Source organism: Haliotis asinina, chromosome 9 (assembly GCF_037392515.1).
Source record: "Haliotis asinina isolate JCU_RB_2024 chromosome 9, JCU_Hal_asi_v2, whole genome shotgun sequence".
NCBI lineage: Eukaryota > Metazoa > Mollusca > Gastropoda > Lepetellida > Haliotidae > Haliotis > Haliotis asinina.
The window spans coordinates 57,779,182-57,800,144 of NC_090288.1; the positions used below are offsets into that span (position 1 = coordinate 57,779,182).

The following is a 20,963-nucleotide window of genomic DNA, read 5'->3' on the forward strand; positions in this document are numbered from 1 at the left end:
TTTAACAGAATTCTTCATAGCCAGCTTTTAGCAATACTACGGCAGGGGGCACGAAAATAGGGTTGAGACTTGGTGGGACTCGAGGACATGTTTTGGCGTTTTGAGTGAGGGTTTAACCACTTGCTCTTAATGATACAGACGCACGAAGTCATGAAGCCGTTTGGACCGAAACACGTGAAGATCCGGGGTTGAGTTAGAACTGATCTTCAGTAGCCCATGCTTTTCGGAAAAGGCGACCAACGGGGTCGGGTGGTCAGGATGGACTGTGCGGCTTGAAACTAAACTAACTCCCCCAATTGGACCTACATTACGTTAGTCCGGAATCTTGTAGTGGCCTTTGGGTGTGCGTACATGTTTGTAAACTGACGGACAAAAGAAAGCATACACCCACGTTTGTTTGATTGTTGCTAAAACGTTATTAACCGTTTCACAAAAAGCGGTGAAAGAGAGGGTCTGTGGTCCTTGTGTATCTACTTGTGTATCTAGATGATAATAACAAAACGTCTTACCTTATAGACCTGTGGGGTAGCCTGGTGGTTGTTCTAAAGCGTTAGCTCGTCATGCCGGAGACTGGGGTTCGATCCCGTTCATGGGTGCAATGTGTCCCTCGTGGTATTGCCAAAAGCGCCCTAAAACCCACTCACTCACTATAACACAGTTTGAAAGTTCATGTCGTGAATATATTGTATCTATGTTTATTTGCCTTCTATAACTATCGCGAGAAAACAAAAATTGTAGTCGCGCAATGTTGACGGTTATTTTCTTTCCAAGTATGTGTCCCGGCAAAGAAATAGTCTGAACATGGCCACAAATGTTCAGCATTATAAAAAATAAATGCCAACTTTATTTTTGTTGCTTAAAACTTGGGAAAGGTGTGCCGTGAAGCTGAACTGCTGTATTTAAGTAGTGTCGAAACGTGAGGCGTGTAACCTACGGTCCTGAATTGAGCGTGACGGTACCGCTCCGTACACTCGCTGCAAATGTCACAGGTAGACGACGTTTTCATCATAGTAGGAGGACAACTAGTTATGTTTCAAGTATGAACTTCAAGTGGATCGTTCGCGTATGACAATAAGTTGAGCTGTGTTTGAACGGAATATCGAGTATTTATGAGAAGATATAGTAACACAAATATATTATCTGGAAAACATATGAACTTCAAAACGTGTGCCACTCTACGTGTTTGAAGAACAACTTCCAGTGATTATTTTCAACACACTGTGAAGTACATCCATGTATATTACATGTTCGCTTTCGACATACCATTATGCCATGCCTTCAATAAACCACCCCGCCTATAAACTTTACTTTCGATTCATCAAAACTCAGCGTCGATAGTATCAACTCCCCTTGTTTTAAAGGGAGATACAATCAAAGTAGCGGTGGGAAGAAATTGCTCTGATTCACGAGGATGATGCTGACCGCATTCGGAAAAGGCGTGAATGCATTCCGCTCTTCCTTACAAACTGACAGTTTGGAAGTATAAACTTTATAGAAACAACAGCTCGAGTTTTGATGTGATTTAAGTCTATCATATGTACACATGTATACGGCCATGTAATGAAGGAAATTAATCAGATTTACATTCAAAAGAAAGTATGTTATACGCAAAATATGTTGCAGTGGCTTATTGAATGTATTGAACAGATTTAGTATGAGATCTTATAATAATTCACACGGAATTATGATGTATTGGAATTAGGAATGTAATTAACTTATATTTGGAAACTTAAAGTAGCTAATTGATACTATGCATATGCTCAATCTAAAATAATATGGTTTCATATTCCTTGAGCGATATTACCTAGTTACGTTTCGTTAGCACACTGGGTACATTCACTCGGATTTTATAAAGTAAGTCCAGATGACAAAACTCCACACACCTCTAAACTCTGAAAGAAGGTGACTTAATAACCTTAAGCTATTAATTATTCCTATGAGTTACTGTAATTTATTTGACGGTTTTGATTTCTTGGTGGAAGATTTAGTGCAAATTTATTGATGATTTAAATCTTTTTTCTTTGCTAAATGCATGGTGGACAGCAGACGGGCGCGGGCGAAGTCAACAGCAAGAACATCAGTTGTAGGTAAACAGAATTTTCACCTGGCTTGTCTGCTATTCTGAAACCTGTCAGACCGGTCTCGCGAAGCTAATAATACTACACTGGATTTCATTCAAGCAAGGTGGGCAAAACACTGGAATTGTGGTTGAAATACAACTTGCCTCACCCACCGCCACCCCGTTCACCTGGATTGGATTCGGTGGAAACGTTATTGGAATAGCTGCCGAAAACTTGTGAGTTTTATTTGAAGTTTTTTGGCGACGAAACAGCAAAGTTGCCGAAATGGATAGAGAAATAGAGTATTCGACCGAGGTGACGAAAATTTACCATACAAACTATGTTCGAAATTCACGTGCGGTAGCAGTGTTATGGGCTATATTTACCATTTGTTTTGCCATTCTGAATATCGTGGCATTTATTCAACCCCAGTGGATCGGGGACACGGGGGAAAGCAACAAGGCAGGGTTCTTTGGGCTGTACCAAGCTTGCGAAGAGAACACTGGAGCTAATGATTTCGAGTGTACCGGAGACTTTATCCAGTTTGATACGATTCTCAACGGTTCATTCCGCGCTGCTGCCTTCTTCGTTGGTGCCTCGGCGCTTCTGTTCCTCATCTGCTGCCTGTGTCTGATTCTGTTCCTGTTCTTGAACACCGCTACCGTTCTGAGAATCTGTGGCTGGCTTCAGGTGATCGGCGGTAAGTATAACGGCATACCAGTCGGCGGCATCTTTGATGTTCACCTTTACTGCCATTTGGGGGTATGAACATCAGCTGATTAATTAGTTACATTACTTAGTTGTCGCTTACGTTGGGAACTGGTATAATGATAGTGATGAGCCGTTAGATTCAGATGCTTAAGGTGTAATAGGATTTGGACAAACAAGGTTCACTTACTGGACTGTTAGTAGCATTAATGAGATAGTTTTGTACGTATTCATCTCATATATACAGCCATGATATATTTGTTGGATCTGTTAATTAAACACCTACACTGACAGTTTAATGAGGAATATTCTTATAATAAATAATTGATATATTTACTGTTATTTTATATAATTAAGATCAACTGAAAACACTGAATTAAATAGTGTTATAGCAGGCTGTTGAAATGAGTAATTAAAGTAAAAAGGAAAATGTGTATATATAGCCACATACAACAAACCCTCTTGTGTTACACACCAAATTATATAGTTTTGTATGAGTAAAATAATTTAAGTATGTATTTAAAAACAATTAAAGAAAGCAAAATGTAGTTATGAATTATAAAACTTTCAATACTACTATGCCAGGCTTTGTATGACATAATGCAACAAAACATGTTTTGTTTTCTAATTAATGATATAAATTAACAGCTTTGTTAAGCACTTCATAAAAATTAATCATAGAAGTGCATACTTATACATATTCTTTGAGGGGCATATGTCCACAAATATGTAGCACCATACTCTGCAGAGTTGCACACCTTGACAGTGACAGGATATGTCATATGTCTGGTTATAAGTCCAAATCCTGATTTATGACATTTAGTTTTTGCCTGATCTTTCTCTTAACAGTGACATTTTTCAAACACATTAAGCTGGTTAACCTCGCTTATATGTGACATATATCAGATAGATACAATGAATGATTGTAACAACTAAAAAGAACTTAAACAAGATGCAGCATAACATATGAAACAATTTGTTTTTTTAAGTTCTTTTGAGTAGTATATAACAATTACATAATAAAATTAAACCTACATATGCGTTGTTACTGATGCTGCTTGTTATCAAGTGATTTTCCATACATGTGATGCCATACAAAGCTGCCTCCTCACTGTCAGCAGTACTGATACACACTCACTCACTCACTCACTCACTGATTCACACACACACCCAAACACCATGTCACTCACTCACACCCAGCCACCAAACCCTTTCATTCACTCACTCACCCACTCACCCACTCACCCACCCACCCATGACACATTCCCTAAAAGGGCCCTTGTCTAGATTACTAGAACTGCAATAATTGGGAACTTCATTTCATCTCTCCACACCTCAACACCTCATGATATACTGTAATGTAACCAAATCTCAAATAACAGTGATGTCTACATCAAAATACCTTGAAAGCATGAAATCATATTATACATGAAATCATTACACATGAAAACATTTATTTTCAAAGTAAAGCCTGGAAAAAAAATAACCAAATAAATGTTTAACAAAAACAGATGTCTTGCACAGCTTGTTCTCAAAATGAATCTTTAAATAAAATGTAATATCTAAAATATTGTATCTTTATGACATAATATTCCCATTAATATAACATTTTTAATTGTTGTAACTTATTGATTGTAAAAATTGCTGAAATAGGTGGCATCATCAAAATACTAAAAGTAATTGAACACGATGTAATTGATCAATGAGATTAAAGAATATCACTTGTAACCTTGACGAAGTGTCTGTTAGTGTTTATATGTGTTTAGGTTCAGTGACAGGCTTTGTGTAGATTACAGGTAATCTGCCCCCATTCTTCTCTCCGGGCTTTAAAGTCAGAGCTGTACATCACCATCCAACACACAAGCTGTTATACTTGGCACAAGCGGTGTTTGTCTCACACAGTGCCCTTATCTTTACACTGTATTTAAAAAATCAGGAAATGGCATTATTTTTGTGAGTTTGTATTGTCTCAATTTGTTGTTCCGTAAATTTTCTCAGGAAATATTTGTTGGAAATTCCAAATATATTTTTTACCTTTAATCCTTTGCCATGTATACAGGTGCTATTGCAGTACTATATTGTCAGTTTTGAAAATAGATGTTTTAGGATAGAGTGTATGTAGAGTCATGGGAGCTATAACGTTAATGCTCACTGTTCCAAATAGTAGTTTTATGTCATGTTTATTAGTCAATCTGAATAATCTTCTACAAAAGTCTGACTGAAAAACGAATGATTTTGTCCAATTTTTGAAAAAGTATTTTGACAATTTATTCCCAAAGAAAGGTGATACATATTTTTTTTAAAAATGATTGTTCTTGAAATTATTTGTAAATTGTAAAATAGACTGTTTTTATTATTTTTATATTCACTCATTTGTAATGATACCTGTGTGAAACTTGAAAATTCCTGTTCTTTTTCTCTATTTTTGATCGCCTGCATTGAACCTGTGAAAATCTGGGTTAGAATCAGCAATATGTTCTTGTTGTTAGAGTCAACTAACCTGATTGGGTGGTCAGGCTTGCAGACTTGGTCACCACATATCATCATATCTCAGTTGCATAGATTGATGCTCATGCTGTTGATCACTGGATTGTCTGGTCCAGACTTGCTTGTTTAAAAACGGCCACCTTTGGGTTGGGATGTTGCTGAATATGGCATTAAACGACCAACAAACCTTGAAACATTGAATTTCAAACCAAAAATTAGGTGGCATAACTAAATTCTAAGAAGGACCAGTGAGTGTGAAAGTGAGACTGTGTTACAAAGGAAATCTTTTCACATACTCCACATCAGGAAGCAGAGTAGCAAAGTGGGTAGAGAAAGACCACCGTCTGTCTCAAGACAACTCAATGTTTAACTACCCTGGCTAATTCTTTGTAGCATCAAATTAGTGGTAATGATTTTGTTATCCCATACTTCACATAGGATAACCATAGAAAAACCCTGTAAAACATGTAAAACAAATATCCTTTGAATTGGTTACACCCAAAACTTTTTAATCAGCATTTTGTAGTTCATTGTTCAAATTTATTTGTAAATAAACATTCATGAATGATGTAACAAAAGGATAAAAATGGATTTAAATCAATGCCTGTTTATTCATATCAATAAACAAATATCAAATATGTTGTCATTGTGTATTTTTTTTTGATTTCCGTAGTATGTTTAATGTGTTACTGTGTTTTCTCTGATGTAGATTATGTGAACATTTGTGATTGCAATGATCTGGTAGTGAAACAGGCAAACAAAATTATTATGTTGTCTCAACAATTGCCATATTTTCATCTTAAACAAAAACCTGCACATACATTTCATGTAATGCTTTACACAATTCAGCCCACATAACAAACCATCAAAAAATCAAAGCTGCTTTTAAATGACATATTTATTAGGATAATTTTATTTCCTTTGAAGTTTGGCCTTGTGTTCTCATATCAAATCTACAGAGTATTGACAGGGAATTTTCAAATCAAACAAAAAAAACCAAAAATATATCACCTGAGGCCGTTTTTTTTCACAGCCCTATTTGCAGGAATCTTCTAGTGTAAACGACCTACCTTGAGGGATTAGCTGCATATCACTGGCTCATATAGAGGTGTCTTTGTCCAGGAAAAACAGTTAGTTTGTCATAATTCCTTTGAGAAAGCTTGGATTTGTGTGTCTTGTGACTCCTTATGTCGGGAAACTAACAATGTCAACACAAAATATCTTTTTATACACCCTCCTTCTAGGAATCCCTTATTCAAAACATGTCAAAAATCATTTAAAATTTAGCATTTTTACCGTGAGATCTACACAGTGTTTATTTTGTGTGTTGAACATGTTGAAGGTCATATTAGGTAAAACTATAGTATTGACAACTTGTGTATCTAAGGGACTTAATTGAAACCTTAACTTTTGCACTAATTATGTGTATTTACGGTTTAAAGCATCTCAAGATACAGTGCATACATGACAAGGGTAGGGCCAGTAAATATTTAGAGTGCCATAGGGACTTGTATCTCCTTGACAGGACATTCATTAATTCAACAGTGAAAGATGTACATTCTGTCCTCATCAATTGTGATGATATATATTGGAACAGAGTCTAAAGCGTATTACTGTTTTTACCTCTGGTATCCCTTTTGTGAGTTTCCCAGACAAACCATTCACATAAAACCCTAAAAACCATTCACATGTTAAATTTGATGCTAAATAGTGTTAGTTACAGCACTGAAGAAACTTAAACTTTGGTGATCATATGTTCATGCATGGTAGGTGAGTGACTGTTCAACTTGAGTGTACAAAGAACAAGAAAACTTGCATGATGATGGTCAGGGGTGCTTATTCATATTATTGCTGACATTATTAATACTGAGCGTACAGTAATTTCTGCATATTCATTTTGATATCTTAATCATGTTTGAATTTTATTTGAATTATTGTTTTATTGTGTAACAATGCTTTGAAAGATGAAAATAGCAGTATCCAAATGAATGATGTGATCTGACTGATGCTTATGAAAAAGAATGCGAGAGTGGTATTGTACTAGTAGTAGACAGAACTTCTGCCAGCATATCCTCTGGACAGGTCTTACCAAATACATTCAAAGATGGTACCTGGTGTAGCCCTGTCTGGTGCTTGGCATAATGGAGAGTGTACAAGGACTGCTTGGTTTAGACTAGTTTAGACTTGTAGTTGTACTGTGTCTATGTGGAATATCCATGTAAGTTAGTATTGTGATTCAGTGACTGTTGTCCTATTGCCTGTTACGAGAGCTGTAACTGACCTTAATCTGGGTAGACTGTTGGGTTGGGCCTGGACGTTGTCCTCATCGGGAGATGTGAAGGAATAGGTCACGTTTCAGGAAATAGTATCGTCCAGCCTCATCATCATCATCATGATCATTTATTTCCCTTGATGAACACTACGTCTCTGAAAATATATAAATTTGATGGAAACACATAAATTCATATAGATTGTAAAGGGACCCCACAGAGATGGGAGGCTTTGAATCTGAAGACTTGCGTCATAGAGGGCTTCAGCATTGCAGAATCGGCTAGTTGGAAGGTGAAATAATGTGTTTCAGGGACCCTGAGGTAGTCTATGTCTCCATTAGTAACTATGCTAAATAACATTGTGTATTGAAGAGAAAAAACATCTTCTGTACACATACAGGCTGAGTATTGACTCAAACAATTTCCATAATCCCTAGGGATACTAATAGGCATCGCTACTTCTATCATTACAACCAGTACCAAGTTAGCTTTCATGTCATGAATGTATATTTTGTCTGTGTCTGATTTTATCCCTCAGCCACTAAATTTAGTTAGGGAGAAGGTATTCTCGTGCATATTTAGTGTCCTGGAAGGCGTTGCCCAAAGCTTGTTTGTTTTGGTACAGTCATCTTACTTGAATGCCTGACACCCTCTTGCCTTGAATGCCTGACACCCTCTTGCCTTGAATGCCTGACACCCTCTTGCCTTGAATGCCTGACACCCTCTTGCCTTGAATGCCTGACACCCTCTTGCCTTGAATGCCTTGACAGAGGCCTCTTCAAGATCCATGGATCAGTTGGACGTACAGTGTTAGTCATAGTAGTTTGATTGAGTAATTCAGTGTATTTTGTTTGCTTTATTTATCTGCCAAACTTAAAAACTGAAAATCCTAAAAACAAAAGAACCACAAGGGAAAAGGGTTTCTTTCTACAGCACTAATGATGAAGATAGCCTTGACAGTAAAACAATCAATATGATGAAAGAAATCTTTTAAAAATAAATACTATCATTAAAAGTGAAATATGCATTTAAAACCCTAATAAACTGTCAGATCAGTAGATCCATTAGAATAAAGTGGTGGAATAAGATTTGAGATTCAAACCAGGCAAAGATCCCCTTTTCACTCAGCTAGCAAAATAAATGAACTTTCTGATAATCTACCAAGTATTTTATTTTTTTACAAGTTCTTAGCCCATCAAGTAAATTTTCATTCTCAAATTGTTTTTGCAGCTCTCTTTCTCATTCTTGGCTGCATTGTCTACCCCAACGGCTTTGACTCCCGCCTCGTCCAGGACATCTGCTCCAACAGTGGAAGTTACAACATTGGCACCTGTGGCATGCGATGGGCATATATTCTAGCCATAGTGCTCATCTTTGATGCTGTGATTCTGGCTACATTAGCGTTTGTTCTGGCAGCCAAACAAGCTAAGCTGTTACCTGAGGTATATGGGAAGAAGGAAAAATGTAAGTGGATTTATTTGTTGGGTCAGCAGAATTTATCATTAATAGTATCATGTTTCCTGGAATCAATTCTGAGACAAGTTGTATTAACTGATTAGTCTCAATCTGTGGATTAGGTATGGAACATTCTTGTCGACCATTTGCTAGTTTAGAGATCTGGCAAAAGTGAACTGAAGAAAATATTTGTCTGATTTGTTCACATGAATGAGAACTTGACTTTGCTAATTTTTTTGTATGGCCTAATGTGGTCTGCAACAACACAAAATTTAGACATAATGCTGAAAAAATCACCCCCAAACAAGAAGCATTATTCTTCATGTTGTTTATGAGCAAGTGTCTGACCCAAGATAAGTTTCTCAGATGTTAAAAATTAGTTGGAAGATCTCAAAACATCTATTCACTGTTGAAGTATATATTCTTTTTGAACCATGTAGATCAGCATTTATCTATTTAATGTAAAAAATGTGAAAGCAATTAATATTGCTTGTTGTTATTCATGTCTATGATGTCATCATGTAAAAATTACTTTAACTTTTCCTAAACTTAGACTTGTAATTTGATATTTTAAAAACTCTAATATCTTTCCTTCTCCCCTGAGGTTTAAAGAATTTTTATTACAACATTATGTCTTTTTCTGGGTATATATTGAACAAAAAAGGTTCTGGATAATTGTTTAGGGGGGATAGTTTTCATCTTAAAGATTTACAAGCACAACTCCACATATGTATTCCCCGAAACATTAATGATCCCTAACATTGTTGTTCAGTCGCCAGTGATATGAGGCATTGAAATAATTCCTTAAACTCCTGTTTCAGCTGGAAAATAGAATCTCAGTAGGTATATATCTGTTGTAACACCATCTTGAGTTTCTTTGTAACAACGTGACTCCTAACACGTCATGAATGACATACGTTCATAGTTTTAATTTCCTAATACCGTTTCAGATTCACAATAATGCAACATGTTGTTTTTCTTTTCTTCTTTGTTCCTGTTTGTAGCTTGTATATTGTTTATGAAATTAAATTATTCATGTTGCCATAGTTACCTATTGCTGGAAACAACATTCAGATCTCTTAAAGAAGAAACTCCAATTGGAGATATGCTGTGTGACATTTTTTTGGTGAAAGTCTTTTGTCAGTAGAACTAACTCGTAAATGGGTTTTGTAATGATACATTTTGCTGATTGTGTGTTTTGAAATTTATTGTTCCCAGATTATTGTTTGTACTTGTACCTACTTGATTCTAAACAATGACAGAAATGAGCTCTCCTTCATGAAGCACTAGTTTGAACACTGTCTCTTTTAGATTTGTTTGATTATCTACATGAGATGAGATAGATCAAGAATAGATCATTACTATGGCTGACATGAATGATTATCATTTCAACTTTATAACAGTTGAACCTTTTCAGTTTTATGTAATTAACAGTTTTGACAAACTAATCATAACATAAACAAGCAAATACTACTAGTATATCATTCAATATTTTGATACTAATGTTTAACTCCATATGGCAGTGCCTTGATTAACACTTGACTTCAGTGTAGTTTGTGTTTATAGATATGATTCAGTACGTATGTTGCGCAGACCCTTCATGTTGACCATGTATAAGAAAGTTGTATTGATGTCATTTCTTGTAAATACATATGTCAGCAGTAGTATTCCACCATTATTTCCAAAAACATAAGTCAGCATATGAAATCAGTAACATTGATTTATGAAATGAAACAGCGATATCCCAGGCTTTGTTGGATCAAAGACAGTATCATGTGTCAGAGAGGTGCACTGGTGTTAAACTGTGGTTGTTGTCACAGTGAAACAGTTCTATAACACGAGTTAGTCTGAACTAGACACATACACATACACCACACTCACACATGCACATGTGTGCACACAATAATCTTGAATGTGACATGAAATCCTGTTTCACCTCTAACAACATAATATCTAACTAACAGTAATAATAGCAATTAGATCATTTATTTTGAGCTAAATCCACGCTGACAACTTAATGACGTCATTGTATCACAGTAGTATCAACTAACTGAACTAAATCACCTAAACTATGCGTGGATGTAGGTCAGTAACAATAGGCTATCATTCTTGAATATCTCTAATATAAAACCTCTGAGGTAATAACAGTACTGCATTTATTGTTTTGAGGCGTCTTGTTATTCATCATGTGATGCTCATGGTGTAGATAATATGGACAATTCAACATTGCTGGATCTTTTTAAAACATAAACATGTTATAATATTGACTAGAAAACTGCACATGTAACATGAATTGGTAATTCAGTTCACAGTTCATAGTGATAGTAATAGTGGGTGTGGTACAATGTTATTGAGAGAATGCAAAACATAATGAGTGGTTCTAGGGAGGAAATAGCTGAATAATTTCTGAAGTGAATTTTCCTGTTTGATTTGCTGTTAGAACGCCTAATTAGTAATTAGGAAATGCGTTTTCTCAGTGTGTTATATTGTAGGCTTATTTTGTATTGTCTGTTTAGGATAAAGTAATGATTAGAATTCACATTTTTGTATTCTTTTTGTATTGTTTTTTGTATGTTTTATACATTAGTACTATTACTTTATGCACCAGACCAATAGTATTTTTTTATTGAATATTTCCAGTACTCAAAATAATCTGCCCCCCAAACCTTAGAAAATATGTTTTCAATAAATTTGATATTAAATGTGATGATTTGAAGATAATGAAGGAACAATCTTTTTTTAATGGAAAACAGCTTCTTTAGTGTTTGTAACAAACTTTCAACTACTTGTGGTTCTTGTACCAGGTTAATATGGAGCTAGTGTATACTCACACAAGATTAACGCATAAAAATAGCAGTAATGGAGAAGCCAGTGGGATTGCCATGTATTATAACCAACCAGTACAATGTACATCCGTATGATTTAGTCTCGACTACAGGGCCAAGCAGGCCTATCCTTAATTCAGGAGCTGTTCCCATCTCTGTCAGGACATAGCCAGCTGATACTGTGTAAACTATTGTGTAAACTGTTGTGACGCTAATGAGAGGTCTGATTGTGATGTCATTATTTGAATACCATACCAATAGAGAACCTGCACTGACTGCACCTAACTCATCCTGTACTGTAAATATTGTTGCAGAATTAACAATAGTATCTAATAATTTACCATATTTTCTGCACAATTTCTTTCTCTTCTGTTGCCCCAGCTACATGAGCAACAGTTTAAGGAAACCTGTATTTATCTGTGATCTGACACTGTAACTGAAAGGAATGATTGTTATTATGATTTTACAGAATTACTGAATGATAGGAGTTATTGCTGTTTAATCCGTAATTCACTTGTATCAAAGCATTATAGCTTATTGATTAAGTAAACATGATATATATTGGACATGTTAGTTCTGATATGGTGCTAACAATCTGAAAATCCCATCTGTGACAGTGTGGGATTCAAACCCAGTATAGGTGCTCAAGACTATGAAAGGGATCACCAGAGACTCTGGGGAGGAAGATATTGCCATTTATAATTCTGGTACAAGGGTTTATCTAAACCTGTTTCAGTATCTGGTCCTGAGTGTGCAGGTGATGTCAGTCAAAATTCCAGAACTGGAACTACAAATGGCTTAATGCATGCTAAAGAAAGTCATAAGACTGAAGCCACCAATTAGAACTATAATAACACTAGTAATCACTACAATACTCAACATTTCCTAATGATCAAATAGTCATCTGCAGAGGGAAATGTGTTTCTTACCATACATTGAATAGTATAATTATAACTGGTCTATACTTTTGTCTATGTACGGCTGACTGGGAGAGCTAACTACACTGAAAATGGGTCTAACAAAGAGGAAGAGACTTGAACACTTATTTTTTCATGACTGACATACCTTGGAATGTAGGAAAAAGAACATTCCAATTTTGCACAAAAATGATTGTTTTCCTAATATACCTGCCCCTGATAAAACCTTTCAAATCTGCTTTATGGCAAATACCATAGTATACATTAATAAAGTTTACTGTCATTCAGAAATAGGTCACCATGGTTACCTCTGACAAATTGTGAAACATTGCAAAGGTGTTTTCAGAGCTTGATGTCTGCGTGAAACAAGCATGTCGTTTAAAACACAGTCGCCTGCTTAAGTGATACATTGCATGCTATTAGAGCGTCAATTTCCCCCGAAATCCGTGGCCCTAAGTTAGCGTTGCTTCTGTGTTTGAGGAAGCTGGATCACATTGGTGTGCAAATCTCGTCACTCAGTCTGAGCAAACACTGGAAGGTTATCTGGAATGCTGGGGTGTCAGCCATTTTCTCCAGTGACTCTTTTGCTATTGATGTGACCAGACTTCAAAACAAACTGGCGCAATTCAAGAATGTTAATTGTCTAGCAAATTTCTCTGTATTCTGGCTTAGATTTGGGTACAATGTACAGAAAGACAAGGAGACCTTTTGTCTTCTTGTTTACATTTATGGACATTTTTAGTTGATTTTGGGGTTATTTTTTTAGCAACATGTCTTTCTATTTTTTTTCTGTCAAAACATATTAATGGTGGTTGGTGCAATAAACTGCAGTATTTCCTTCAAGTTCAATATTATATACAATAGTACTCACTTGGAGGAAGTATGATCGTAGCAATGTCAGTGTGGTAGCCAACAGAATTCTGAGGAAAATTTTAGTCTGTTTGTGCATGCATGTGTGTGTATGCAAAGTAAGTAAGTAAGTAAGTAAGTAAGTAAGTAAGTAAGTAAGTAAGTAAGTAAATAAATAAATGAGTGTCATCTATACTTGACCAGATAGATCAAATAGCAGCTGTCTAGGAGAAATGTTGACAGCAGAAAATATTCTACAAGTAAAGACATTGTTTTAGGTGTGCATCATAATATAACAAATACTTTTTGCTGTAGGAATCCAGATGCTACCAGTGAGGCAGGACATCCTGGCACTTTTTGTAAACACCTGGTGTTGTCACTGATTTCCCTGATCAGATAGTTTTGCCTCTGTTTTGTAATTTGTGCCCAACAACACCTGTTTGGATGGATAATGGGTGCTGGCTGTTCTGGTGTTGATGGTTTTTATAATACCTTCATCCATTAATCTTTTAACTCAACCAATGAAAGTAATGTAAGTGAGCAACAGTACCAAAGGGAGGTTGGTCTGACAAGCTGATAGTGTTCAGTAAGTTCATGCCATCAGTTTGACTGTTAGTGTTGTCATCTTGTATTGAGGTAGCTTCTGCAGAGCTTTCAGAAACACATGAATTTGTATTGAAAATAGTTCTTGTTCAAACTATGAATAGCCTTTCTAACTGCTGACTGCCTTTTTTGAATTATATGGCAAAAATACTGATAATTTTATGGCTATACAACTTGTTTTCTCTGTGAAAGGCGACGTTTAAGCATAGATTGCTTGACAACATCAGAATCACTGGCAAAATGTCACCTTTTACACAATAAAGACGCTGTATATCCATTAAAATATTGTCATCATTCTTCATCACCTTAACTTCTAAAATGGCACCATCGATATTGTTTATCATGTACTGTTTATTACATCACCATTTTTATTATGTTACCAGAATTAAGTGCAGTTTTTAACAGTTTTGACATTTCATGTTTTTCATAACATTCTTTTAGATATGACAATAGTATATAGCATGCTTACTACTAATTGATAAATTGTCATCTCTTGTGAATGTTAGGCTCAATCTCACGTACTGACCAGGACTTCCCAACAGAGATAACCAGCCATGCCTTGTTCATTAATAGTCTCTAAATATGAGAGTGTATTTGTGACGTTGAAAAGCTTAATTGTAATAAAACCAATTAGGTTTGAATAAATTAAATAAACCCTGTGAGGTTGAAGTGATCGAAAAGATCGTGTTTGGGGTTGAATAGAATGTATGAACTCAGTGGGGGTTGAGTAGATCATATCAACCCTATGGGAGTTGAATAGATTTTATAGACCCAGTTTGGGGTTGAATAGACTGCATGAATCATGTAGGGGTTGAGTAGATCATATCAACCCTATGGGAGTTGAATAGATTTTATAGACCCAGTTTGGGGTTGAATAGACTGCATGAATCATGTAGGGGTTGAGTAGATCATATCAATCCTGTGGCACTGAATAGATGGCATGAACCCTGTGGAGGTTGAATAGATTGAATGAAACTTAAGGATTTGAAAGGTTGTATAGACTGATCATGCTAATCATGATGGCTGACAAAGAGACTCCCTTGAGTATGACCTGGGATATACGTGTGTTATCTTACCCATGGGTGTGGTTTGTTGCGCTTGCAGTCAGCTACTGTTGGCTCTGCCTGGATTCTGTTGTTTCAGGGGTCTGTGATACAGCTGGATTATTTCTGACAACTGTCTTAAACAAGATTTACTCACTGTCAAGAATCTGATGCAAAAAGTGAAATGCTGAGACTACCATTACTATTCCCAAGCCTATTTTAAAATGATATTTCATATAGAATTATAATGATGTTCATTTGTGCTTACTTGCAGCTGAGCTGAATGGATTTGCAAGCGACACTCTCTCTAAGAGATCTGGATTCCCTCCCTTGTCTGAGGACAGATATTCAGAATATTCTCATCGCTCGGAGAAGTCCAAGCGTTCCAACCATTCCAGCAGAATTGTGTAAAGTGTATATATCAGAGTGTATAGATGATATATCACTGGGCTAGATACTGCACTGTGACTCTCTGCCTTGTGACCTGCAATGAAACAGGAGCTTCAGTTAAACTCCCAGCATGCAACATTGTACTTGACTAAACTAATACATGTGAATCATGAAAAATATCAGTTTGACTGATGTGATATTTTTGAGGACCTGATTTTTTTGTAATAATTTTAAACCAACACAGACTGTTTCAAGTTTCAGTAAAGTATAATCTTTTCAATGTGGATACTTTGCCTGTTTCAAACATTTTCAACTACATAGACTCAAAATTCACTTTAGTCTGCTAATTTGAAACTTCTAAACTGTTCTCAGCACAAAATTCCAAGGATGGTTGCCCTCTTTGTTGCTTAAAATTCTGAGACCTGAAAATCTGAACTATTTGTGCTACATCTTACTTCAAATGGAAATAGACATGACTCACAGAAAGTGTATATATATTTGTTAATCTGGATATGCTTTATTCCAGATGATTTCATGAGAATAAAAAATGTCCAGATTGACTAATTCACTGTATTATATTTAAGTCTCGGGTAAGTCACAACCTGTGTAGACATGCAACTCATTACACATACCAATATCCTCCCACTAGACTCTAGTGCTTACCAACTATCTATAGCAGTAGACTGCTGTATATGTGTGTAATGTTACAATAATGGGATTGTTATTGTGTGATCTGTCAATATTTGTGTTATCAAATATTTTTTTACAACTGGACCTATATTTGCTGTGAAATTATTTATGCTTTTACATATATATGAACTTGAGACTAATGAGAGAATGTTATATTTTATCCACAGATGATGTGAACTGAGACTAACCATGGCATCTAAGAGCTTATGTTCATGTAAACATGACCATGCTGATAATCTCTGAGATAAGCATAAAATTAGTGAAATAATTGGAATCTGTTGTTTTCTGTAATAAAATTGTAGAAATAATTAAACTTAATGTTTTTTGAATAGAGCAAAGTTTATGAATTTTATTTCATGCTGGACAAAATGTTCATAAGACAACCATATACTGCTGAATATGTAGGTTTTTTTTTTATCTGGCTACTATTTTTCAGAATTTTTGAGAATTTCTCTCTGTGCGTTGCTTTGATGTGTCATGACAAGTAAGTATCCTTCTGCTTAGTGAGTCAGTAGCAGTAGTTGAACCATTTGTTTCCAGATCATTGAAAATGTGATGATTAATTTCACACTACCTGTGTTTACTAGCTTCTGACGATTTTGTACATTATTTGTATAGCGTTTGTGTAAACATCACTGTAGATATACACTGTATATAGATATTCACATTTATGTACATCAGATTTACATCTTAATGGCAATAATTTTTTAAATCAAAGTCTTTGATCTGTGCTTGTCCCAGGGTAAGAAAGTTTTTTATGCTTGTTATATTTTTACAAGTAAAGCTACAATTGGCTGTTCAGTTATTCCCTTGCTGGTCTGATGAAGAAATTCCCATCTCAGTATACCATTCCAATTTCATATAGAGTTTGGGGAATAACAATTAAAAAAGATTTCAATTTATTCTTTATGTTGTTTCTAAGTGTTTAAGTGAGATATTGTGAAAAAATATTCATCTGTAAATGAGTTCTTTTAAGCATGTTTTAATATGATTTAATTACATGTACATACTCAAACAAGCTTAGTTGATGTGTGTTGGGACGTAGAGACAGGTGCCAGCATATGTCATACTGTCTCATTCCAAGTCAGCATCTCTTGCAAAGTGTGTGATGTTCTCAACATATTCATGTCATCAAATTTGCCAAAATCTGTGTATGCTATAATACAACTGATACGAACATAGTTATCATCAAACTAAGTATGTCTCCCTTGAAATATTTGTAAATTAATGAAATGCTCGAAATAAATATCAAAATTATCTATATTTTGTTTTGTCTTTGTGTGTGATTAAGATATTTACTTACTTACTGAACTGTGACTGTGACTGTATGATAGCACAGTGGTTAAAGCATTTGCTTGTGATACTGAAAATGCAGGATTGATTCTTCTCAAGGGTACAGTGTGTTAACCCTTTTCTTGTGTTACACACCATCATGTTCCTGTAATGTTACTAAAAAGCAGTGTAAAATGAAAGCCACTCGTGTGTGTAAACTGCATGTCATGTGAGAGATAATTTAGTAGAGTATTTAGTTTGTTTCTTGGACTTTGAGTTCAATGCCCTACATGGGTACAGGAGCTCAGATCATGATACAGCTGGAGTATTGTTAGACTAACACTTTGTCTCTGAATATATATAATTTTGAGAGAGACAAATAATTTCCTGATAAGGAGATGTAGTGAAATGGGAGACTAAGGAGATCTGTTAGTTTGGTTTCATTTGATTCTTTGTTACTAGAATGTGTTTCCACACAAGGCTCTTGTGAACCTGTCATTTACTGTGTCATGTATCATTTCATGACATAGTTTACGTATCTCATCACAACAAAGTGTATTGTGCATGCCGGTGTAACACATGTATTGACATACACACCCTTGAAAATATCACGTTAGAATTCGTCTTCAGCAAGCTATGCTTATCATAGCAGGTGACTGAGGGGATCAGGTCAAAGGTCAGTCTTGCTGACTTTGTAGACATGTCATGGTATTCCAGTTGTGTAGGTGCTCATGATGTTTATCACTGGATTGACTGGTCAAAAATCGATTACACATACTTGCAGATCACTGCAATATTGCTGAGTGTGGTGTTAAACAACCCAACCAAAAAACTGGCATACACAAGTCTCTTTGTCCAAATCACAGACACTATAGCATGAGAATCAAGGAAACATGTTGCGACGGTAATAAAAACACAACAGTTGACCTGCTTTTATAGAAAAAGATTTGTAATACATATTGTCAGATGAGGACAGAAAGTGGTCAGGCTCCAGACTTGATGACTCACCAACGTCTTTGTCAAGTTTCACTCTCTCAGCAGCCACACAAGTTTTTTAATGGTATTCGTGAAACAGTAGATTCTGAGCATTCTAGTGATGAACCTAGTCACGTCTCCCCTGCTACGTGAGTCGTCCCTCCCTCGGTGTGAGTCACAGCAAGGCAGGGGCAGGGTGCAGCAACTACATATCCTGGGATTACTACATGACCTTCTGTCAGGACAGTCATTGAAAACACTTTGCAGTGGGAAATGCTGTAAAAGACAGGTCAAATTATGACATGAAACGAATTTATCATACATGTATCACATCTTTCATTCACAAGTACAGTGTAATAACTAGTGCCTTATGGCCCAAAAATGGCAAATATTATTCTGAGATATTAACAGAATTGAGATGAAATATCTGTTTTGTTCAGTGGTAAATGATTTTTTTTATCTCACTGGAATGCAAGAAGACACTGACAAATTTATTCAGTAACCTCTGTTTAGAATGTCTACTTTTCAAGAATTTCTATACTCTTTCTCATCTCATTTAGCATGATCTATGGTTTAAACAAATATTTATAGAAAAGATTTGAGACATGACAAAAGGTTTTCCTTTCAGGTTGCTGAACCTTCAACCATCAGTAATTATACTCAAGTATAATGAGCTAGGATTAGGAGATGAACATCATGTGTTGGCCAATTTCCAGGTCTAACCATCGGATTAAAGAACACAGTGACTTTTGGTTTACAATTCAAATTGCAAACAATTTTAACGATTAATGAAGACCATTTTTAAAAGATACTCAAGATCTGTATTCTCAGCTATGAAGATTCTTTGTACATGGTCCTCATGTGATGCACATGAAATATGTAGCCATTGCTGTGCTGCTTGAACACATGGCAGTGAGGAAGCTTTGGTTATAAAATACTTTGTTCTTGAGAAGAATTCAATAATATTTATCTCTAGCATTAGCTGCACATTTAACAAGTACTTAACTATCACTTATGGCCCTATTATTATGTAGTGGGGAGCTGACCCAGTCATCAGAGGAACTCCTCTGTAGAGTTGTCTCCCTTGGGCATTCTAGAAACATTTTATGTGAGTTCAAATCCCTGAACAGCACGATTAATTTTCAAGCATCCAATATCAAAGTTCATTTCTTTCACTACAGTGATAACATCGGACCTGTTTCATGTGGAGATTTACCTCAACATCAAGTAACATGTGATGTAACTAAAATAATGTCAAATGCAGCATAAAACTATACTCGATCACTTACACACTAATGAAGCTAACATCTATCTAGCTTGTTGTAAAAATTAGTAAAGAAATAACTCCATTTTCAAGTTTTTGAAATTTGAAAGTTTTTTTCACTTTTTGAAAAATCATGGCTCTCAGCTGACCCAATAGCTGTGGCTATTTCAACCCCCAGAAGACTCATTATGTTTGATGAGACTCTCTTAAATCAATGGGCAGAGACAAAATTACACAAAGATTCATTAACCTGATAAATCAAATTCCTGTTGAAAAAAGAATGAAAAAAGGAAAGGAACTTGTTTAGGGCATAGATTTGTGAGCCATATAAACATCCTGGCAATATTCGGCCATGAGAGGTGGGAAGAAGAACGACAGCAGATGCGAAGGAGATGCGAAGACAGGCTTGGTGTGTCGGTGAGATGTTTGTCTAACTGATGTGATTCTCGGAATGGAGGAAGACGGCGTCTGCCCATCCTCCCACCATCACCTTTCACCTTTAACCTGTGACCTGCAAAGTACACTTTCTCTCAAATGTAGAGTCCTGATTCTGACGAAACTGTTTCAATCACACAAATGTTTTTGAAATACCATGTTTTCTTAGTAAAGTGCATGTTTTACACACACCCACAAATTCACACCCACGCATGCACGCACGCACACAAAAAAGAAAAAAAAGAAAAAAAAACATTTAATGATTAAATGGTGGGGAGCACAGGACACATGATAGTGATTTTCTGTGTTTATTATTACCCTTATTAAACATTTCAAAATTCATAACAAATTCTTGGAAACCATGTTTGAAGTTGTCAGTAGTGCACCAACTCACCTATGTTTATAGCAACCATGGGCAGAATACCAGATATACACCCATGAAGATATGCATTATAATTCATCTATAGTAATCCCTGCTTCTTGTAAGAAGTGGGTAACAAGCTTGGATGGTCAGATTCTCTGACTTCGTTGACATATCATTGTATCCTGTTCATAGATCAGTGCTGATGCTGTTGATCATGTGATTGTCTGATCCAGACATTTATTTACAGACTGCCAACATACAGTTGAAATCCTTTCTGATTTAAATCATATTTCTTTTTCACCTCCATACAATCTTTAGGGAAAGCTGTCTGTAAAACATGAAAACACTTGGTCTCA

General features: G+C 35.8%; 1 protein-coding gene across 2 annotated transcripts; it reads left to right on the forward strand.

Moving 5' to 3' along the window:
- Nucleotides 1-1,806: 1,806 nt before the first annotated feature.
- LOC137296509 (LHFPL tetraspan subfamily member 3 protein-like) lies at nucleotides 1,807-17,556 on the forward strand. Of its 2 annotated transcripts, none has more exons than XM_067828312.1 (4): nucleotides 1,807-2,760; nucleotides 8,756-8,989; nucleotides 9,802-9,823; nucleotides 15,492-17,556. In XM_067828312.1, the coding sequence occupies exons 1-3, from the start codon at nucleotides 2,346-2,348 to the stop codon at nucleotides 9,810-9,812; spliced, it is 660 nt and encodes a 219-aa protein (XP_067684413.1). In that variant the 5' UTR covers nucleotides 1,807-2,345; the 3' UTR covers nucleotides 9,813-9,823; nucleotides 15,492-17,556. The 2 variants fall into 2 exon arrangements, with proteins under 2 accessions (XP_067684413.1, XP_067684412.1); XM_067828311.1 differs by having other exon boundaries at nucleotides 9,802-9,819.
- The last annotated feature ends 3,407 nt before the right edge of the window (nucleotides 17,557-20,963 follow it).